This window comes from Pygocentrus nattereri, chromosome 5 (assembly GCF_015220715.1).
Source record: "Pygocentrus nattereri isolate fPygNat1 chromosome 5, fPygNat1.pri, whole genome shotgun sequence".
NCBI classification, from domain to species: domain Eukaryota; kingdom Metazoa; phylum Chordata; class Actinopteri; order Characiformes; family Serrasalmidae; genus Pygocentrus; species Pygocentrus nattereri.
In genome coordinates, this window is record NC_051215.1 from 47,571,283 (window position 1) to 47,595,919 (window position 24,637).

At 42.1% G+C, this 24,637-nt stretch overlaps 1 protein-coding gene across 2 annotated transcripts in view; it reads right to left on the bottom strand.

Annotated features, from left to right (window-relative positions):
* The window catches only part of maml3 (mastermind-like transcriptional coactivator 3), a 173,051-nt gene that overhangs the window by 3,225 nt on the left and 145,189 nt on the right, over window positions 1–24,637 (bottom strand). For both annotated transcript variants that reach the window (XM_037538413.1, XM_017710203.2), the window contains exons 3-4: window positions 8,166–8,450; window positions 5,855–5,939 (exon numbers count right to left, since the gene is read on the bottom strand). In XM_037538413.1, coding sequence (XP_037394310.1) covers window positions 5,855–5,939; window positions 8,166–8,450 — 370 coding nt within the window. The remainder of the gene's footprint in view (window positions 1–5,854; window positions 5,940–8,165; window positions 8,451–24,637) is intronic.

Genomic DNA, 24,637 nt, shown 5'->3' on the forward strand with positions numbered 1-24,637 from the left:
CTTTGCATATTGCTGTATCTAAAGGCCTTTACACAACATTCTAAATTATGTACACAATACACACACACACACACACACACACACACACACACACACACACACACACACACACACACAAAATATACACACATTCTGAATGCAAACGTTTTTCATTGTGCAATATGTTCACAAGTGCAATACAGATTTTATGCAACTCTTATTTTTATTATTATTCTTATTTTGTTGTAAATAGTCTAGAGATTTAACTTTAATTTTTATTATTTATGATGTTTATGCAGTTAACAGTTTCTACTACTGAGTGCCTTACTCCTGTTGCTCTGTTGCTGCTGTAATACTGTGAATTTCCCCGCTGTGGGACTAATAAAGGATTATCTTATCTTATCTTATCTTATCTTATCTTATCTTATCTTATCTCTCTTATCTTTGTTGGTGAACCTTATTTCAGGTTACAATTTATGTGGCTTCCAAATGCTGAACTGAATAGCAATGTAACAAACGAGTATCCAAATTATTAGGCCCTGCTGTAGTACTCACGGAACAATAATTATGTAATGTATATCGAAATCACAGAAAAATGACAATAATTACTCTCTAGAGTTCATCAGCAAACAGACGGAGAACTATTAGTAGTCCACATTTATTTACTACAAAGAAACAGCACTTCTGCAGATGATACTCTCAATCTACTGAAAATCCATCAAAACATGAAATATAAAGACACACACACACACACACACACACACACACACACACACACACACACACACACACACACACACACACACACACACACAGCAAATCACCAGCACACCATCTGCTGGTACATAAACACAATGAATGGTGCTTCTCTATCAACTTGGAAAGGCTCTATCTGTCCTGATAATCCACGTCAACTTAGACCGAAATTGTACAGAGAAATACGGGGGGCCAAGTTGCCACGGCAACAGGCAGAGCTTCCAGAGGGAGAAAGAGTTCAACCCTGCCAATAAATATATAAATAAATAAACAAACAAACAGAGGCAGGTGATGCTTTGAGGAGAGGAAGCTGCAGTGCACAGCGGAGAGAAGTGAGCTTTCAGGGGCTGAAACTGAGCCCATGGGCGACTCTACAGAAGCGCATGTGTGTGTGTGTGTATTCTTTAGATTTGAGCAGTACACAGTATTACACTGTGAAACAGAATTTATGGCTCATCCAGCTTGCGGTGATGTATCTTCTGGAGATAATTTGCTCCCAGCAGGTGCGTTGAATTTTCATCTGAAGCGAGTGACAAAAACAATGGTGTTCAACCAAACATTGTTATGCTGCCACAGTAACATGCTCAGTGAATTCAACGAATGACGGATTAATCACGCCGTCAGCTTGCAAAATCCGGGTGTTCATTTTCTCACGAACGCTATTCTTTAAGAACAGCAGTTCACCTTTGAATAAAACAGAAATAAAAGGTAGCATGTTCAGTGCTTGATACTGCTCCAGCATGGATCTCAAAGCCAAAACAATGAGTGTGTTTACAATCATCTGATCATAATCGGACTTCTGCAGTTATCTGACCACTTCAATGGTCATGTAAACAGCGTACTTCGATTTCTTAGATCGGCGTATGGTTTAAAAACCCAGTTAAGAAATAGGATAAAGAGCTGGCTTCTGGCTCGGTAATCAGATTTCCCAGTGCATGTAAACTTTTATTCGGATTTCTTTTGGATTTCTCAGTCTGCGCATGTGCGAAAACAGACCGAATTTGGAGACCGAAACAGTGAATGATCTGCTGTAAGAGGAGTGAAATCAACAACTGGACTCTAAAATGAACAGAGCCTTTAGAAAACGCACACACACACACACACACAGACGCACACCTGCACTGACCATCATACGGTTTGTGTCATGCTCTGAGAAGGTTGTACTAAACAAAGGGCAATCATGTACTAACTGTGTGTATCTCAGTCTGCGCATGTGCGAAAACAGACCGCGGTACCAGAAATAAGAAAGCAGCATTGCCACGAAACAGCAGCAAAACATTTGTGGAAAGATGCTGAAGCAAACTACATGCTTAATGAAATGAAAGATTGAAATATTTTTCATCTTCTAGATGACGGATGTTCATATTCTCAGGTAAAGTGGTGCAACGGGGAAATTTCACCTCCGCATTTAACGCATCCGTGAAGTGAAACACCACATACACTCTAGTGAGCACACACACACTAGGGGGCAGTGAGCACACTTGCCCGGAGCGGTGGGCAGCCCAATCCGCAGTGCCCGGGGAGCAGTTGGGGGTTAGGTGTCTTGCTCAAGGACACCTCAGTCATGTGCTGTCAGCTCTGGGGATCAAACCGGCGACCTTCCGGTCACGAGGCTGGTTCCCTAACCTCCCTAACCTCCAGCCCATGACTGCCCCACCATGGAGGCATTTTACATTATGTTTACATCTTCTTCTGTGAGTTTCCTGGCTGGCTGCAAAGCAGAAACAAGATTATTGTCTGACGCATGTGGACCCAGAGTTTCCCCATTATCTGATCACTCAACTTCATGTATACACGTTGATCGGATTACTGAACAAGTCAGATTTTCTGCAGTTGTTGGATTATCAAATGCATGTGAATGCACTCAATATAGGATCCAAAATAAATATAAATGTAAATCAAATGTAAATGTTCTTCATTACATAACCAAATATGTAATAATAATAATTCATATTTAATTCATCAAATACAAAATAATAATTATCAAATACAAAATGACAGTAATGACTCTACACTAAAGGTTAGCAAGCAAACAAATATGCAATGATTATTCCTCCTTCTGCCTTCCGCCCGATGACAGCTGGCATAGGCTCCAGCTCCCCCCGCGACCCAGAAGGAGAAGCGGCTTAGAAGATGTGTGTGTGTGTGTGTGTGTGTGTGTATCCCTCCTTCTCCCCCAACAAAAACTGACGTAATCCTGCTTCAGCATGGATCTCAAAATACATAGTATGAAGAAAAAGATCTGCATGAAACAGGCAGGCGTGCTCCAGCACTGATACATAAACACACTAAACTGTGCTTTTATATTAACTTGAAAAAGGCTCCGTCTACATGTCAGTGTCAATGCTGACATGGATTTCGGTCGTGTAGTGGTGTAACACAGCGCCAAAACATTGCTGTGAGCCCAAAACTTCTCTAAAATGCTAACTTTACAGGAGCATCAGTCAATGTTTCGGTCTACGTTTGATTAACAGGTGGACAAAGTCAAATTGTGACCTGACTGAGACACAACGAGCAGATATATACCCTAGTCTGTAGGATTATGACAGTTTGTACCACATTTCAGCTCAAAGGTCTAAACACATGGCATTTATGTATTAATGCCACATCTGTATATGAATGTTAAAGGGGCCATGTTCTATTTTTTTCTTGTATTTTAATTTATTCCCCCTTTACTATAACTCCACTTACAGCATTAGTGTTTTTGGACCAAAAACGTTTAGAATTCATTTTTACATATCTATTTCCCAACCAATATGACTGAAAATGCTGCGTTTCTGAACTCAGTGGCTTTTTTCTTAAAAACCTGAATGCCTGATGATCCCCTTCAGGTGCCTCTCCCACTGATGGGACTGACTAAAAGGGTATTTCCCACCGGATCTAAATCTAATATGGTTTCCATGGCAACATGACAGTAAGATCAATAGACAGGCTCCGCTCCAGGGTGTGTGTGTGTGTGTGCGTGTGTAGGTTGGGGGGATGTACTTTACATATGCGTGTATTTGATTTGTGTTTTGCCCAAGCGTTTGCTCGAGTATGTTTGTAGGCTCGTGTGTGAAGAGGCGACCGTGTGTATGTCTGTACTTGTTTTTGTGTGTTTTGGAGCAGGAGTGTGTGCGCGCGCGTGCGTGCATGTGTTTTCTCTCTCATTAGCTCAGATGCTGGCAGGAGCTCTGGGCACACTCGGCAAAGTAGTAATTTGGAGACCGAAACAGTGAATGATCTGCTGTAAGAGGAGTGAAATCAACAACTGGACTCTAAAATGAACAGAGCCTTTAGAAAACGCACACACACACACACACAGACGCACACCTGCACTGACCATCATACGGTTTGTGTCATGCACCACACTTCAGCTCTGAGAAGGTTGTACTAAACAAATGGCAATCATGTACTAACTGTGTGTATATAAATGTTAAAGGACCCATGTGGATCAGTTTATTTTTGCCTCTAAAAATCACTTAAAACATTAGTTTAGTTTTATAAAACGCAGTTTGATCACTGGCTGAGCTGCATTCAAAGCTGCTGCACAGTACTGGATATTTGTACTCTTGTGAGGTTAAGAGAATAATCTTTGCCTGTGAAATGCTATTTGCACGGAGCACCAAACGTATCGATAAGTGAAGCACGAACCTGGCTTTGTTTAGATTGAGGGGCAGATGACTTATTTTCTTAACTAGAACTAGGCTGATCAGCTAGTTAACAGGCTCAAAGAGAGCCAACAGGCTAGACAACAGTTCCGCTAATAATGCAGGCTCTGAATTAAAGTACTTACTGCATGATTCACTGTAAAACTTCAATATTTAACGCTAAAGAATATGTCACTTTAACGCCTTACATCTTTCAAATTTCTGTGTTTTAGTTCTCAGACTGAACCTCAGATCCGTTTGAGACTCATAAGGTCTTTTCATAGAGGTACTAACGGAAATTGTCATGGTGGCATTGTTGTCATGGTGGTAATTTGGTGAACAAAAACTACTAATAAAGCAGTTTTTTGCATTAGGAAGTGCCATATTATGATGTATGTATATAGCAGTCACCTGGTGAACTTTTCAAGTTTTGAAAAGTTTTCAAGTTTTGAAAAGTTCAACAAATGACTGCTATATAGATACAAAGATAGGCAACTGAACATTCTTCTTCTCTTTCAGCTGAAAACGACTGCTTCGTGACAAAAACATGCTCTAATGGAATTGCATTTTTGGGGGGGTGAATAACTGTGACTAACTTACCTCGAGTACAATTAAAAATAAATTATTCATTGAAAAACTGCATAGTATATTTTAGGTTGCTCTAGCAAAAATCCAGCTATGAGCAATACATTAGGAAATCCTTTTGTAGTATCATTCAGAATATGCTCACAAATTAACTTGTAAAATCATGAATGCAGGATATCCTAGACACTGAGATTTTGGTTCTAAATGTAGAGATAAAAGTTTTCGGAATGGGCCTCATAACCGTATTAGCCAGTGAGATCTGAGACAACACGAACCAGTTTAGTGAATTCCATCATTAGTACAAATGAAAATACACATATTCCGTTCTTATTTTTAGATTCTACAGGTAGATGCATGACAACAGAGTGTATGTATGTGCATTACAGTGTACACGCTTACAGATGCAATTTATGAAAAAATTCAAATTCTTCAAAATCTTCATTTCTGTATGTGTCTTGCCTTCTTCCCTGTTCTGATTGGCTGCCCTGTGTCACATTCAAAAAGCAGTTCCTGAGGGATGTTGGAAAAAAGGATGTGTGGATCCTTTAGAAGGCTGCAGTAATCAACTTGCATCCCAACAGCCAGGAACAGCACAACGTTTATTATTTTTCCTCCACATGTTCCTCTCCAATAGCTCTGCTCCAGACTCTGCAGTAACAACACTGCACATCGCTTCACTGTGAATGAGTGGCTACACTGCTGGTGGTCAGCAAATGTGTTCATGGTTGTGACATCACAATGCTGACATTGCATTTTATGGCGACTGTAAAAACGTTCACTGTTAACAAAGTACATAAAACTTTACTCAAAACAGCAAGGAATGTTCCATGATATGGGCCAGAAGCCAACTTTATTTACAGGAAGCGTAATGGACAAGAAAAATAAAATATGAGGCTATTTCTTACCCTGAAACTGCTGGAGAGGATACGGGTTTCTCTGTGCTTGACTCATCTGTCTTGGAAGATGCTGTTGCTGCTGCTGCTGCTGTAACTGTAAATAAAACACAGTTACTGCTCACACTCCACCCGAACACCTGTGCATGCCTAGACTACGCAACTACACAAACAGGACAATGGAGTTTAAAGAACTAAGAACTAACAAGAACTAACAAGTCAGTTTTCTTAAACCGGGAGAGAACTTCACTGATCCAGGAGACAGAACAGTGTTGTGCTGAAGGCTGTTGTAGGCAAGGCAGAACAACTGTACACAGAGGAAGGAGAGGTGTGTACATGCTTGACTTCCCATATCAGTTTAAACTCTCTTTAGCAGAATATTCCCAGCGGTAGAAGATGAAAGAACTTATTACAACAGCAGGTGGTGTGTGCACACTCGCTAACACATTACTTTGATCAGTGGAACTTTAAGTGTGCATAAGCAGATGCTCCTTTAGTACAGCATTACCAACAAAACAACACATTTCATTGTTTACTTAAGGTATATTTCAGCAAGGGACAAAATAGAGGAAACACTTTAACTAAAAGGCACTACACTTCAAACATAATTACACAAATAACCCACTTTAATTTAACCCGGGACACACTTTGCTGAAGGGTGTTCACTTATAAGGACCGCTCTACAGAATTAGTTCAAACTGCACTCCCATGGTAAATAAATAAATAAATATATATATATATATATATATATATATATATATATATATATATATATATTTAAAATACCAGTTAAGTATTCAGACCATCAAACCCTAAGCCCTGCACTCCAACATGTGTTTTTAAAAATATATTTTTCTTCTCAATATAAACTTTTCAAGTGAAGCTGATTTCAAGCAGTCCCACATTTCCATGTTAGTCCTGAGACACAAAGAGTCCCTCATGGCCACATGGTGAGCAGTTAGATCCCACTATTTTGAAGTAAATGTGTCCCAAAGTTACAAAAAAAAACTGTAATAAAAGTCTGGGGTTTAAATATTAAGATGTTATTCATGTTCAAACTGTTCAAAGCTGTGTTTGCAAGTCATGTACTGGCTAGTGTTATCTTGAGTTATGCCAAAAAGTAGCTAAAATGGTCACTTCTGAAACATTTGTTTGTTCTGGTAGTGATAAAATAGCATGTTCAATCGTTTATTTTAATGTAATTAATATAATTGAGGTACAGGGTCACTCATAGCAAAAGTATTTTAGTCTAAAGTCAGTTAGGAGTCTGAAATATGAGACACTGAACCAGCAGAATGATCCACATGGACATTTACATTCCTACCAGCATCAGCTGTTATAACACTGAGGTGACAAGACACCAAAATACACAAAAGCAGCCTTTATAACAACTGATGATTGTTGTAATAAGCCTTTATAAAGGTTTATACAGGTTTATATCAGAAAAGCTTACGTAGACGTCATGTAGCCATTGCTGAACAATCTATCAGCTACCCTTTTTTCCTTTCCATCAATAGAGAGACCACCATTAACCCCGTACTTGGGTGGTAGACCATTCTTAGCACAGCACTGACACTGACATGGCGTGTCATACAGGCACAGCGGTGCTGCTGGGGTTTTACACAGCTCAGTGTCCCCTGCTGGATTGAGAACAGCCCTTCAACCAAAAATATCCAGCTAATAGTGGTCATGTGGTCAGAAACTGACCACTGATTAAGGGCTAGAGCAGGTTAGAGTACAGAAATCACCATCATTGTGTTGGAGATCCTCCAGCAATTCGGGACCACAAACTGTGCATGACAAATGAAGAGGTACAGTAAAGTGAAATGAGCTGTACAGTTGTGTGGAGAAGGTTGGGCACCCCTGGTCAATTTGCCTGTTTTGTTGATTTTCAAAGTGATGAAAAAACAGATGTCTGTACAATATAGTGCAGAATTACGGTTTATTTGCTGAACTTGACACACTGGGAGAAACCATGAAATGTGGCCTTCACAAAGGTGATTCGTACATTTCTGATTCTGCTTTTTTGTCACAGTATCACTCAGCAAAAACAAAAAATCTGCAGAAAACTGCCATATTCAGGGTCTCTGTAAAGGTCCCGTAACATATTTTAACTTAGAAAATCAACAAAATATGTAATTTAACCAGGTATTCAAACTTTTGCATACGACTGTGGACAGATGTGTCTAATAAAGTCTAGAATAGAGTCTATACAAACCACAGTGACACCTCTGTGACTGACAGATTCATATCAGTGCAACACCCACTGGCATGCCCCTACTGTGCTGGTGTCACTGCTGTACTGCTTGTATTTGCCACCCACCTGCTCTGCCAGTAGGTGGTGTTGCTGTTGCCTCTGTTCCCTCAGTAGCTGAGCTTTCTGCTGCTCCATCATGTGGAGCTGCACTCTTTTCTCCTGTTCCATAGCCATCATCTGCTTCATCATGGCCGCTTGCTGCTGTTGCTGCTGCTGCTGGTTGCCCAGGTAACCACCTGGCCCTGCCCCAGGTCCTGCCCCGTTCGGCCCTGCAGAAGCCACGCCCCCTGGACCTCCATGAGGGGGCTGGACGCCACTGGCCTGGCGTGGCATCCCCACCATGCCCTGTTCCTGCAAGAAAAATGAAAGCAGAGAGACAAAAATGAGGCAAGAACTGGAAAAAGACAGGAACAACAACAACAATCGCAGGAAAAAGGGAAGCTTTATTCAGCTTGATTTTGTCGCTGTCAAGGAGATTGATTAAGGTCAGGATGACTCAACACTGAAAAAGATTGGCCATTATTACCGCATACCACAGTCAAACAATTAACTAAATGATTAAAATATTAACCACTTTTAATTACCATATCATAGCAATGCAAGTCAGCACTGCCAGACGACGATCCTGGAGACCTACCGTTCTGTAGAACTCCTTATAAAACTTAACCACACACGGTTATTCAAAGAGTGCAAAATACTTAACGGGGGGATAAACAAGGGAGTCCTTAAAAAGAAATCATTAAAAACACTTGGGCTGTCAAAGCGCAGGCACTAAATTATTAAAGCATTTTCCACGTTTGACTCCTCAAACTATCTGTAGTCCAGGTTGCAGCTTGGCTACTCGTGTGCTGTATGCTGCTATGACAGAATCCAGGACTGTATCTTACCTACACAAACAAAGCGATTAGGTGGCTTTTAAAGCAATGACTTCAGCCGACTGTGCTGGACAGAGCTCACAGGAGACCTACGGCCTATAGGAGACCTATAATCAATGATCAGCAAACTAACAAAAGCAACAGCAAATTGGGAAAAGTCTTGCTCCCCTCCTGAGCCTCCACTGTAAGAACATTATAAAATTGAAATGAGCTGTATGAATGAGGGAGCGAGAGACTACAAGGATGGCTGGAATCATTCACTATGTGTATCTATGATATTTATGATATATACACTCATTGGTTGCAATATTGCTCTCACTGGACATTACTGGATGAAAACTGGAAACTGCGCTCGCTCTGGGGAGATCACATGATGAGTCCCTCAAAAAGGCTTTGGAACAACCGTGGTCTTCAGTGGTCAGTGTTGAAGCATGGTGTGTTTGTTTGCTGGTGGAGTTAGCACTCTCTCTCTCTCTCTCTCTCTCTCTCTCTCTCTCTCTCTCTCTCTCTCTCTCTCTGTGTCTCTCTCTCTCTGCCTCTAAAAGCAGACGCTTCACATCCATCCAGACCGGACCGGTCGATAAGTGCAAATCTCCACGGACGCTGCAGGATCTCCTCACTTAACCAGGCAGGCTGACGAAACGAGTGCCGAGCAGCATGTATGTGTGTGTGTGTATGTATTGTCCAGAGTGGCCAGATGAGGGCAGTATTGGTCTATCCTCCCTCCCTCTGAATCGTCATATCTCTATTTCTTCCACCTCCATGCCTATCTTGCAGTCATGCACGCCCTCTCTCTCTTTTTCTCCAACCCAATCCCTCCATATCTCTACTTATCTCGCTCCCTCACACCCCTGCTTTCTCTTTTTAAACCCAAACTCTACCATCCGTACTCTCATCTCTATCTCTTCTTTACTCGCTCACACTCTCTCCGCCTCTCCCTCTATCCCCCTCCCTCTTTCTCTCTTTTCCTCTCTCTTTCTCTCTCTCGATGGCTTAATCATGAGCACTGTAATATACATCCCTCTCTTCCTGCTGGATAATGTGTCTGAGCCAGACTTCTCCTCAACTGAGCCCGACGAGAGAGAGAGAAAGAGCGATAAAATCAAAGGAATGAGAGAAAATGAAAGGACAGACAAAGAAGGAGAAAGAGAGGGAGAAATACAGAGAGAAAGAAAGAGAATCCAGGAGAGAGAAAAGAGAGAGAGAGGTGAAAGACAAAAGAAAGCGAGAAAAGGAGAGAAAGAAAGAAGGAGAGAATGATAAGTGAGAAAGAATTGCAAGAGAGAAGAATGAGAGAGAAGAGAAAGGCGTCACGCGACAAAAAGATGAGAGAGAAAACACGAAGGAGAGAAAGAGAGGAGAGAGAGAGAGAAAGAGAGAGAAAAGAAAAACAAGACAGTAGCAGTGAGAGTCAGGAGAATGAAACAGAGAGACAGGTATACTGTGAAATGAGGAACATGAGTGATATAGAGCAGGAGAGAAAAGAAGGGACAGAGGAAGGAGAGAGAGAGAGAGAGAGAGAGAGAGAGAGAGAGAGAGAGCGAGCGAGCAGGTAGCCAGGCAACAGCGGCTGTAATGTTGAGCAGATGGTGCTCATAGGAGCCATGATGGACGACAGCGGGCGGCAGCCTCTAACAACACACACAGACCCAGGGGAGAGAGAGAGAGAGAGAGAGAGAGAGAGAGACAGAGAGAGAGAGAGAGAGGGGAGGGGGGGCGTAAGTAAAGTGCCATCCCTCTTTTATTCCTGCTTCTGCCTCTTTCTCTCCTCATCCCTCAGTACATCTCTGCTCCCACTGTCCACCCTCCTCCCTCCCTCTCTTTCTCTCTCTCACCTCCCTCTTTTTCTTTGTTTTCATTCGCTCCACCTGGTCTGAGCACAACACATGACAACACACACCCACATAGAGTACACTATATGACATCTGTATCGAAACACACACACACCCTCAGCACACACACAGTGTAATGTGGAAGCATTCCAGCAACGTGTGAGCGGCTAAAGAGAACAGCTCCTCAGCCGTGGAGCTTATGACTGCAGCCTCTAGCATTATCATCTATATTAGCTATTAGCATAATACTAATTTCCATTGAGGTTACATTGCCTGGTTTGTTTGCTATGTTATAAAACAAAAACAAAAGGGCTCTTAAGTAATAACAAGTAAAAAAAAACAAATCAGAAAAAAAAAGGATGCGCTGAACAAACCTGCAGTGAGAACAACGCCAGCAATAAATTAGTCTGAATTACTACGTGAGGTGAAAAGATTTCTATAGCTGTAAAAATTTGAGATATATATATACACACTACTCACAAAAAGTTTGGGATATTTGGCTTTCGGGTGAAATTTATGGAAAACGTGAAAAGTTCACGCTACAGTGATATTATATGATGAAAGTAGGGCGTTTAAGTAGAAGCATGCGGTGGTGATTTCCTCATCTCCAACAATTTATTGAAACAAAAGCCAACAACAGTGGTGGGTATAACTTACCCCAACAAACAATCTCAATGTCTAAATAACTTCTCATTTGCCCTTGAGCATCAATTACAGCTTGACAACGACGTCTCCTGCTGTTCAGAAGTCGACTCATTGCCTGCTGAGGCACGGCATCCCTCTCTTCTTGAAGGGCGGCCCTCAGGTCATTGAGGTTCTGGGGTACAGAGTTATGAGCCTCTACACAGCGACTCAGCTGACCCCAGGTTTTCTACGGGATTCAGGTCTGGAGAAAGTGCAGGCCGCTCCATTTGAGGTCCCCCAGTCTCCAGCTGCCATTCCCTAATGATGCCACCTCGATAAGCTGGAGCACTGTCGTGCATGAAGATGAAATGAGGCCTGTGTTTTTCATGCAGAGGCACAATGACTGGATTAATCATGTTATTCAGTAGTTTGGGCCACTGGGTCACTGTACCGTTCACAGTGTAGGGCAGTTCTGTATTGACTGGACACACCCGCCCACACTAACACCACCACCACCACCACCTTCCCCTTTAAGCTCCTTGTTAGAGAACAGCAAGTTGTGCAAAAGGTACTGAAACACTGAACAGCTGGACATGTGCATTCAAAAGTTTAGGGAAGGTCACATTAAGGGTGTGTGGGGGGGTGCTGGAGCCTATACCAGCAGTCATTGGGCGGAAGGCAGGATACACCCTGGACAGGTCGCCAATCCATCGCAGGGCAGACAGTCACAGACAATCACGACAACGTAGCATGTCCAATTGGCCTGACTGCATGTCTCTGGAAACCGGAGAACCCAGAGGAAACCCACGCAGACACGGGGAGAACATGCAAACTCCACACAGAGAGGACCCCGGTCACCCGGCCGGGGAATCGAACCCAGGCCCTCCTCGCTGTGAGGCGACAGCGCTACCCACCACGCCACCGTGCCACTCTATATATGTATGTGTGTGTGTGTGTGTGTGTGTGTGTGTGTGTGTGTGTGTGTGTGTGTGTGTGTGTGTGTGTGTGTGTGTGTGTGTGTGTGTGTGTGTGTGTGTGTGTGTGTGTGTGTGTGTGTGTGTGTGTGTGTGTGTTTTCAGTTAAAACGTACATACATAACATTTTTATAAACGCTTGATACTTGAGGACGGACTGTTTCTGAATTGTATGCATGAGATCACAAGAGCACAGGTTGTTCTGGTAATTAGTGACGCGCAGCTCCAGGTTTTCTGGACCTCGCAAATGCCGAGATCACGACTAGGATATTTACCCAGATAAACAGCGCTGCAGTAGGATACAGCTAGCTCTTTTTAAACATCGTGTTTCTTCTACTGAGTGTAGCCTTAAGCTATAGCCAACAAATGTGTTTGTTAGCTAACGGTTAGCCTCTGACGACAGTCCCATGACAAAAGAGCTTTAAGCTGGCAGTGGTCAGGTCAAACAAGTTCACTGCCTTGGGCTAATAATATGTGGTAAATGTAAGACGGTTAAAACATTACGTTACACTACGTCTGTTCATTCAATAACGTCTAAAGCTCTGTTTATATTGAATGCAGTGCGGTGTTTGATGTTTTCGTTGGTCGTATCTGTAACTGACGGATTTGGTTTAACGATCAATCACTAATGACATTCGAATATCGGTCAAAACAATTTGGCAAAATTTACATCCCCAGTAGCTAACACTAATTTGAATGCGGAGTCTAAGGATTAAAATGCCACAGAACAATAAGGTCGGTTATCTAGCTAAGTTACTATAACACACACAATGAGTTTTGGCCCCGAAAAAGAAGCAAAAAAGAAGAATATTAAAAAATCTTATCATTGTAAAATTCCTGTTTAATTTCCCTGTGAACTTGTGCATCTTTGTTATTTGGAAGCTGTGATGCACCAAAGTGATGAAGCAATGACCCCCAAAACCATGTTTTTAGCAACCATTTGGAAATGAGAGCTATTAAATCATTATTTTAGCTAAGACACTGATGAGTGTTGTAAATCATGTGTAGCAGCACAATAAAATAGCAGTTTAAAACACCGTTTTAAATGATTTAGCTTTCGTTTGTTTCCTTTTCCTTCATCAAATTATGGATGATATAACATGAAAGACATATTTTACGTTTTTACGTTACGTGTTCCAAAGGTTCTCTTTCCTTTGTCTCCAAGCAAAAGCAAAGATAGCCGTGTCAGTTCCAAATCCAGGTGAGCTTTTCCCAGGTGTTAAAGAGCACACAGTCAATATTTATCAGTTCTGGTAAATATTATTATTGGTAATAATATATTTTATTACAAAAAATTTTACAGTATTTTGCACCTTGAGAAGCAAACTCCTATAAATGCATATGCAATGAGGCAACAGCGCAAAAGAGCAGCAGCTGCCCCTTTCATCTGCGCCTATTTATTAAATGAAATAGTGACAGACATTTTTATTGTCAAAATAGGGTTTAATAAATGGCACAGAACGTAAGTAAATTTGCCCCGTGCATCATTACTGGAACCAAAAATTATGTGGTGTCTGTACTGTAATTGACATTTGCATACATATCTGATACCCAGCATGTGCACTTCTCCAAACACACACACCCACACACACACACACACACACACACACACACACACACACACACACACCAGGTTATTAGTGTGAGAGTCGACTACATAAGCATCCAATTTGGTTAAAGCAGCAGGCGTCAGGGTTTCTGCCCCTAAACACACCAGTAAACACTCAGAGCTACTGCAGACACACACACACACACACACACACACACACACACACACACACACACACACACACACACACACACACACACACACACTCTCTCTCTCTCTCTCTCTCTCTCTCGCTGAGCTCACATGTGTGCACTGAGCAACATAGACAGGACATGGAGAGGAAAGCGAGAAACTGCAGAATGCACAATAATCAGATCTACGGTTCAGTTCAGACTGATCGCTTTTATTGATTACGCACACACACACAGCACACACTGATTGATTAGCACTACTGAGCTTGGCCCTGATCACACACTAATCTGAGAGGCTTGCTCCCTACATCCCTACTAATAACACACCACGTGCCAGCACACACTCCTGCACAGACGTGCTGCGGAAAAAGAGCAAGAATACAGAAATATTTACATCCTCATACTCATCAGCGTACGCACACACACACACACACACACACACACACACACACACACACACACACACACACACACCGACAAACAGTAAATCCCCGCAGCACTCTTGATCTACTGATGCTAACAGCTAATTGCTACATCCTCATTAAGGTAAGTGTTGGGTTAAAGGTTAAGGGCTAAGGTGACCTGTTGGTTCCAGCAGGACTGGAGTTCATTCTCGCTCTCTACCAGCGAAGACTTCAACATCTGGCTAAAACAGAGATGGCACAATAGCACTGCACCTCTGGTAGTGGCTGTAATAAACACCCTTTATGCTTCACCCTTTATTTTTTATTTCCACAGAGCATTTGCAAATTAGCAATTTAGTGGGTGTGTTTGAGCAGGAACCCTTCCAGACTCTGACACCAGCCCTCCAAGTCTCGTTGCACAGGTGAACAGCCCTGTTACAGTTTACTGAGGCTGAACAAGATCCATTATCATAATATTGGTATTTGCTTTGAGAACCTTGATATTGCAGGAGACCAGAATATGCAAATGGACCCACTACCAAAATCGCTCTGTGCTTCGGTGTTTCAATAAAAGAAAAAGAGTTTCGATGAAAGAAAAAGAAACAAAGCCGTTCTAATTCACTGCAAAGCATTAGATCCACGTGAGACGACTTTGTCTGGCTACATTTTTGACTCCTTGTTTTTTTTAAATATTGCAATACTCAAAAAACTAAAACATGACTTTCCCCCCCTATAAAGTAAAGCCTTAGCATATAGGAATATAACAGGGTCCACACAGTTTGCCTCCACTTTGTTGTAAGGATTTGATTGCATTTGGCCCCAAGAGTGAGGTCAGCTACTGATGTTGGATGATCAGTTCTGGATCACACCAGCTCATCCCTAAGTTGCTGGAAGGATCTTAATCCCTCCAGAGAACGCTGTCCCGAAGCTCCTCTGCTCCACAGCCCAATGCTTTACACCCCTCTAGCTCATGCTTGGCGTTGGGCACGGTGACCTTAGGCTTATGCGCAGCAGATCCCGAGTCCCATTCTGTTGGCAGTGCTTTGGCATGGAGATTATACAAGCTGTGTGTGTGTGTGTGTATGTGTGTGTGTGTGAGTTCACTCATTTGAAGGGATGTCTAGATACTTTGGGACATATAGTGACATATAGTGGACTATAGTAGCACTATTGTTTTATGTACTGTCCTTTATATGGTATTTGGTATATCGGCGAAATACACAATATTTTTCGGCCATTATAGGAAGTAGATATATTTGGAAAAGACACATTGTTTCCCTCATGAATTATATTGTTCATGAGGAACTAATTAGCTGACAAACAATTAAAATAACTAACTGTGATTAATCTCATTATTTTTGTGGTGGTATCACAAGTCATTACAGCTGTCTTAGAGTCTTAGACCCTGTTTACACCTGGTCACTCCATGCATCTTGGGTAGTAGGATTTAATCTGGAAATGAAATCATGAAAACGTGAGTGTAAACGGACCCAACATGCATTTAAAACAGATACAAATCTGACTGCTCAAACCACTTTAGAAGGTGGTCCGAGACACATTCGAGTGTAAATGCACCGTCTCTCCAAGACACATTCAACAACTGAAACCACTCCCTGGACAACTGGCTCTCCTCCGCTGGGGATGTGATCCATGTCTACGAGGAAGATGATCACGGAGGACGCATACGGTTGGGGACTGGACAAAACAAAGTGCTTAACAGCAACATGGACAGACACTACTTTGCAAAACAAATTGAAGACGACTTACAAGAACCGTGCGATATTTAAACAACTATCTAAACAGGTCTTGGAGAATGGCCATCATGTAACGAGAGGATTTGCATATTCCGCCCCACACAGCAGTCGGACTTTAGTCGGACTGACTGGAGACGGATGACTACCAAGCGTAAATGCATGTGGCTAAAACCGCATCAATGCAATCCGGTTACTAGTCACATAAAGTGACCAGGTGTAAACAGGGTCTTACTTAAACCTCATTTAACCCTCAGGGGAAATGTTTCCATTTTAAAAGCAGTGTAATTAGTTACACCTATATAAGTAGATCAACTAAGCTTCATAAGAATGTAATTATTTACATTATATTTATAATAATTTAATTACTTTTTAACACCGCACTCACATAAACCCAAAAAGATAAATTATGATTTCGAACCCAGGTTCTGCTTTCATGACTGATATCCAGTGAGAGCAACATTGGCTGCACGTTCCAAACAATGAGTGTTTATATCAAAGTGGAGCTCCACTTTGCGGTTCCTTCCGTTTGCTGCTTCAAATCAAATCAAATCAAATTTATTTGTGGCGCTTTTTGCAGCTGATGTTGTCACAAAGCAGTTTTAACAACCCCCAGGTAAGCAAGCCAGGGGCTGCTCGTGGATTTATCTATAGGTCTCCAGCAAGCGATGTCCAGTGAATTATGCCGAAGTCATCGCTTTAAAAAACGTTTAAAAGCTATTTGAACAAGAAGGCCGTAACTGCAGATTCAACATCAACACAGTGAGCAGCTGATCCTCAGCCTGCACTCCTATGTACGGTTTGTAGGGTCAAACTAGGAAAATATGTTAAAATATTAGTGGCATTAACAATTTAGCACATTAATAACGCAGTAAACGGCAGTCCTAAATTCATGTGAGTGAGTGTATTAGCACGAGATTAGTACATATGAGTATATTAGAGAGATTAGCACACTTCCCTTCATGTCAAACACTTAATCAGACTCCACCTTATGATATCACACAAACACACACACACACACACACACACACACACTGCACAAGGTGCTTCCTCTCCTCCTCTCGCTCTCCCTCTTTCTTCTATGTTACAGGATGGGAGTGGCAGTATTCATCCCTCTCTCTCACTCTTTCTCTTCTCTCTTCCGTTCACTCCCCCTGCCCGACAGCGGTCCATCTTTCTTTCTTCACTCTTGGGCACTCCATCCCTCGTACCCCTCCTCCTCCATCGCTCCCTCGCTCTCTTTATCTCTCTATGGCCCTCTATTGCTCCGCTCCTCCTCCCTCGGCCCCCTCTGTGCTCGCACTCTCTGCACAGAAGCCATTAGTGGTGGCCGCAAAGCCATATTTCTGTCTACAGCTCAATTACACACACACACACACACACACACACACACACACACACACACACACACACACACACACACACACACACACACACAGGTTCAGCTTTAGTTCACCGAGCATTATGGACAAAAATCTGTCCAGAGCTGTGCACACTGATTAAAAAGTGTCCTGCACACACACACTCACACACACACACACACACACACACACACACACACATAGCAGGTAGGTGAGCGCGGCATGGACTCGTCTGAACAGGTGGTGGCAAAAGGGTGAAGCAGAGTGATGAAATCTGATGTAAGGCTGAGAAAGGATGGATAATAACAGGAGAAAAATGTCAGTCTGTCTGTCTGTCTGTGTGCAACTCTCCATTTCTGTCTCTCTCTGTGTGATAGAGCACTATTTGGATCCATCAGCCAGCAATACGTATTATGTACACTATATATATATATATATATATGAATATACACAGTAATTCTTTCTGAATCTATATCAATGTCCTCAGCGCCAGTTTACTCTGTGGTCTTTGTTTAATTAGTGAACTGTTATGTTTCTGTGTAGTTACTGCCTTATTAATTCTGCTCTGTTATAACCTCTGCTATGACTATCATTATACGCTCAGCTATAACCAGGTGAGCTGTTAAACACTCCCTTTCTTTTCTTTATCAACGTGGTCCTTGACACAGTCAGGCCGATAAAGCTAAACGGAATGTCCAAAGTGTGAAGACACCTACAATTCTTCTGAAATCCAGGGAGTTTGTCTCTTCTTTACTGCAGTAACAGCCTCGATGAACTGAGCGAGAGAGCAGTCTAGGCCAGTGCTCTCTAATTGAACAACTTTTTTGTATAAAATGAAATGTTAAAGTGACTCCACATAAAATATACTGTCACCAATTAAGCAGCAAACCACCTGTTTCAGTACACAGATAGAAGGCTTTCACTCACACCCTGTTATTCTGAAATATAACCCTGTTCTGAGCATTAAATGGAGCCCTAACTGCTGAATTTACTGTGGCTTTAAACACCGAGCACATTTACTCTGAGCTGAGTGCAGCAGTGAGGAGAGTTTTAGCGCTCATGGCAGAAGCTTTGAAAGAGAGAGAAGCCTGTGTCGATACAGTGTGTGTGTGTGTGTGTGTGTGTGTGTGTTCTCGCCTCGGTCTGTCTCTCTGTCTACTTTACTGAACCAATCACTGCTGCTCTCAGCAGAGAAGAGACATAATGACCAATCATCTCCTGCTCAATGTTGGCACAGTGACACACCACCACACAAGCACTGAGAGGCCTGTGTGTGTGTGTGTGTGTGTGTATGTGTGTGTGTGTGTGTATGTGTGTAAGGACTAAATAAATGTACATTAATTAAACACTATACAGTCTGTGTGTGTGTGTATTCCTCATGTTAGAGTACAGTATGACTGTGGAGCAGAGAGAGTGTGTGTGTGTGTGTGTGTGTGTGTGTGTGTTTCTCTCTCAGGCACTTTTTCTCCTGAGCAGCAATTACCACAGTCTTGATTTATGTGTCCAGTCAAAAGAGCCTCCTCTCTCTCTCTCTCTCTCTCTCTCTCTCTCTCTCTCTCTCTCTCTCTCTCTCTCTCTCTCTCTCTCTCTCTCTGTGTGCTCTCCTCACTGTCTTCTCTCGGCTTCTCCTCTTACAGACTCTCATTGCTGTCTGTCTCTCTCTGATTCTTCTCTTTCTCAGTCTCTCTCTTTCTCCTGTTGTCTTTGTTTTTCCTCTCTCCTTTCTCTCCCACTTTCTTTCTGTCTTCCCCTTTTTCCTACTTTTATCTACTCTCTCTCTCTCTAGTCACACACACACACACACACACACACACACACACACACACACACACACACACACACACACACACACACACAGTAAATTGTTGTTCATTTTTTTGAGAAAGTCCTCGACCTCTTTGAGAGACAACTGGATCATTAATATACACAAGATTCAAGAGCGTGCATGTGCTCGAGAGCATGTACACACAGCTCGCTCTCTCTCTCTCTCTCTCTCACACACACACACACACACACACACACACAGAGTAATTAGCATAGTTATGTCCAAACACACACACCCACCTCTCACCCTCCCTCTTTCTCTCGCTCTTCATTTTTTCTCCTTTTATTTAAAGATCGTTAGCTGGGGGAGGGGCTGAAGAATGCACAGCCTCAGGGAGAGGAGAGAGCGGGCAGGGGAGAGAGAGAAAAGAGAGAGAGAGACACAGAAAGAGATGGAGAGACACAGGAAAAGAGAGAGAGAGGGAGGGGGGAGAGAGACAGAGAGAGAGAAAAGGGAGGGCAGGTAAACAATCAGCCACACTTACAGAGCAAAGAGGGAAAACAGAGAGGATGGGTAAACATGTGTTTAGCACGCGCACACACACACACACACACACGCACACACACGCGCACGCACACACGCACACACACACGCACACGCACTCACACACACACACACACACACACACACACACACACACCCCAAAAGAGCAACCCGTGGGTGAGACACTCTCTGTAGCACAAGAAGAAAGACAAGCAGGGGGAGGAAAAGACGAAGGGAAAAAAAGATGTGGAAGCGCAGCCTACTGGAGACTGAGAGACGAGACAGAAAGGACTAATTAGTGACTGATTTACTAATTATGGAGAGGGAGAGAGAGACAGAGACAGGGGAGACAGAGAGAGAATGAGAAGGAGAAAGAGAGAGAGAGAGAGAGAGGGGGTGGCAGAGAGAGAGAGACGGGAGAGAGAGAGAGAGAGGGGGAGACGGGGGGCAGAGAGAGAGAGAGAGAGAGACGGGAGAGAGAGAGACGGGAGAGAGAGAGAGAGAGACGGGAGAGAGAGAGACGGGAGAGAGAGAGATTGTTGTCATTAATTCCATGATTACTGTTAATTGTGTTCCAATCATACCAATATAACTATACTGAACTGTAAAAATGAGAGAGAGAGAGAGAGAGAGAGAGAGAGAGAGAGAGAACAAGAGAGACACTGGATGAAAGAAAAGAGTAAGAGTGATATAAGGAAAAAGAAAGAAAAAAGTAAATGAAAAACAGATTAAAGAGATTAAGATAAAGAGCGCAGAGTGAGAGAGAGAGAGAGAGAGAGAGAGAGAGAGAGTGAGAGAGAGAGAGAGAGTGAGAAAGAGACAGAGAGAGAGGGTGAGAGAGAGAGAGTGAGAGAGAGAGAGAGAGAGAGAGAGAGAGAGAGAGAGAGAGTGAGAGAGAGAGAGAGAGTGAGAAAGAGACAGAGAGAGAGGGTGAGAGAGAGAGAGAGAGAGTGAGAGAGTGAGAGAGAGAGAGAGTGAGAGAGTGTGAGAGAGAGAGAGAGAGAGAGAGAGAGTGCGGTGCTTAATGAATATCTCTTGTCAAGAACAGACGAGAAGAGTCTTCCTGTCTCCTGATGTGTTTATCTTCAGATGTCAGCTGAGCCGTCAGCTCAAAATATGGTTCAAGTAAAACAAAACAAGCCCCCAGAATTGGAAGTCTAGGATTTTAGCAGCGACTTCAGAAAAACACAGTCACTCATTTGAATGTGTGCACCGGATGTGCCTCCACCTGACCACTTTACTGTGACAGCACGGCACAGATATCCATCTTTGGTCACTGAGGATAGTTTACAGAATTGCTTATTTGCCATATCTTTCAAATAAAAATAATAAAATCCACATGCAAAATATTAAGGTTCCAAATGTCCAAAATACTGATCTTTTGCTTCTCTTTAACTTTAAGCACTTTTTAACAGGGGGCGGGTCTTAGAAGAGGGCATTCACCTGCACTCTCTATTGGTCAGCTGATTTGGAGTGACAGGTCTTCTCAGTGTGAACAGGTGGAGTACACTGTACTGAGTGCTGCTATGAGTGCAGTGTTACACCGGCATATCCAGTATTAAGAGTAATGTTTATCATAATCCTTTAAATGATTAATATTACACAAGTTTATGTGTCCTGTGTCGAGCTAGGTAAAATAATATGACTTAATATGCGCATTAAAGGACACACTAGTTATTAATAATCGATTCCTTTTGTAGTGTCTTGTATCTGACAGCAATCACGGGTATTTTTTTCTGTTTAGGTCAGTGCTGCACGATCTCAGCTCATGAAGGTCTTGACAATCATGAGTGGGATCAGGTGTTTTAACGTAAGGAACAGTTGGAACCGTGTGGAGCTTTAGGTCTCCAGAAGCAGAGCTAATACACCCTCGCTACACGATCAGGAGATCTGTCACTCCAAATCAGTTGACCAATAAAGAGTGCAGGTAAATGACCTCTTCTAAGACCCGCCTCCTGTTAAAAACCACAAGTCAGAAGCAAAAGAAAGATTGGTGAAAAATATCTCAGCAAATAGGAAGAAATTCAAGTAAAAACTGGCAAAATGAGTAATACATTTATATCACAATGAGAGATTTTGGAAAGTTTGATTTAACTCTCGTTATTCGTGTTTGCAGCATTCCTTGGACATTCTGATATTTAATATTTCGATTTGGATTTTATAATTTCATTGAAATTTTGGCACAAAACAAACTCCATGTAGTTTCCATGCAAAGCAGCAACTGAATGGCCCTCATAAGACACTGATGAGCATGACAGCAACACAATTTTACATTTCAATACACTTTCTAACATTATTGTTTCCTTTTGTTGATACTGTATTAAGCTGAAACACAGCCATCAAACTCCATGATGCAGGTGGAACCGAGTTCTCTATGTTCTAGTACACACATTGCCTCTACTGACGGTCACAAGAGATCATGGTCTGGGTATTAGCATAATGCTTATTAGAACTTATCTAAGTATTTGTTAACTTAATTGGGTACTCATATAAGCCCTGTGATGGACTGGCGACCTGTCCAATGACAGCTGGGATAGGCTCCAGCACCCCCCCGCAACCCAGAAGGAGAAGTGGCTTAAAAGATGTGTGTGTGTGTGTGTGTGTGTGTGTGTGTGTGTGTGTGTGTGTGTGTGTTTGGGTGAGTGGGTACTCAATTAAAGCATCTATAGTAATCTTTAAATAAATATTTGACTGACTATGTGACAAAATCACACAGAATCAGCTCATATTATGCCAAAATGTCTCACATTATGCCACACAGTGTCAGAGCATGACAGATTTGTCTGTACAGTCTGTGTTAACATTCTTTAGGTCAGCTAATAGTTGTTAATTCAAACATCCAAAACAGAAAAACAATCAGTAAATCAACTTAAATGATCAGGCGACAATTACCTCTGTGCTAGAGCGTCAATAAACAGACATTAAACCTTCCACATTTTTCATTCTTAACACTATAAAAGCTTTTCTCGTTGAATAGACAGAATCAGAAAGTTCATAAAAATAGATTTGCTGCACATCCGAGTGGATAACTGGCATCCGGTGAGTGTGGAAGCAGCTCAGTTTGCACAGCAGTGACTACAGAACAGACAGAACACTGGCAATGATGGTAAACTCCTGTGGTGAGGCTGTAATGTACCCAGGTACATAATAAATGTTATTCAAGTTCTTTCCCATTTTCCAGCTAAAGATTAAGCCACTAAACACTAGTAAATCTCCTATAGCTGAACCAGAATATGAACTAGAACAGGATGTAGAATTAGTTCTTGGTAAAGGGTTCACTATAAGGTGACAGAAACTAGTTAGGAGCCTAAGCTTGTGTGTTAGCCTCGAGGGAATGAGTGTCTGCTCATTTCACTAATAACATTGCTAATCATTGTTATTTTGACCATTCTAGTGGTCAAAATAAGCGGTGAAACATGAATTATAACTAGTTCTGTTGGTTCCTGTTTGGGCCAATTCTTGTTTTTGAATGTGCAGTGTAAAAACACCCTTATTAAGTGATGTCATCTGTTAAACACTGTGTGACTACTGCATGTTTATGATTATCTGGCAAAAAATAAACCACACAAAGTGATCAACCTGAGAAGATCAGTCGATTTGATCCAAAAGATTTAGTAGCACACAGCAATGGCTTTGGAATTGTTTTACAGAGTCTAGCAAGTAGTTTAGAGAATCTATATATTATATGTATATATATCGCTGTTGTCAGAAGAAAACCTTGTATCTCCAAAATCCTAACTTTACAGGAGTAGGAAAAAATATACTTTACTTTTAATGTAAGTCAATGGAACCAGACTTTTTTCCACATAATTTTGGGCTGTTTCTTTTGTGCCATTCATCATTAAATTTAAATGCAATATATATATATATATATATATATATATATATATATATATATATATATATATATATATATATATATACACAACTTTAAGTATTGTGTTATTTTATCACAAGATCATTAAAAGCATCCTTTAATCCGTTTTTTTTCTGATAACTATTAATATCCAACTTTAAGTAATGTAATGCAGATTTTTCCTGTACTAATTGTTCGTAAATGTGGATGGTCTAATTAACCAGAATGTGAATCAAGCTTAATCACAATGCCTCACAGTGCACAGTACCAGACAGACATTCACACGTAGAGAATAAGATAAAAATAAATATAAAATATAAGGAGGTGGGCTAGGACTTGGATGCTCTGGGGTTGGCCCGGGTTACAGCACTGTTCTGCCGTGGTAACAACCGGTGAGGCTGAACCAGGGTACTAAGGACCAGGGTGGAGGGTCTGTTGTCGTAGCAACCACTACACCCAAAGGTGATATTGAGGGTCCAGAGAGGAGCATGTCTGTATCGATTTCCTGCCTGATGGTAAGAGAGGGAGAGAGAGAAGAAGGGAGAGAGAGAGAGAGAGAGAGAGATACAGAGGCGTGGGGGGAGGTAATTACTTAGATAAAGAGAGCAGGAGGGGAGAGGTGTGAAAGAGGGAAGGACAGAAGTGCTGACACACAAAAGAAAAAGAAAAAAAAGACAGAGAGAGTGTGCTCAGTGTGCTCATTTGCAGTCCGTCTCGGTGGAGCGGGTCGTGAGCTTTTGCACGCGCCTAGAGCGTGCCAGGATGCATTAGCTAGCAGCACGCGTAGCGGCCGGGGCTGACGCTAGATCCCAC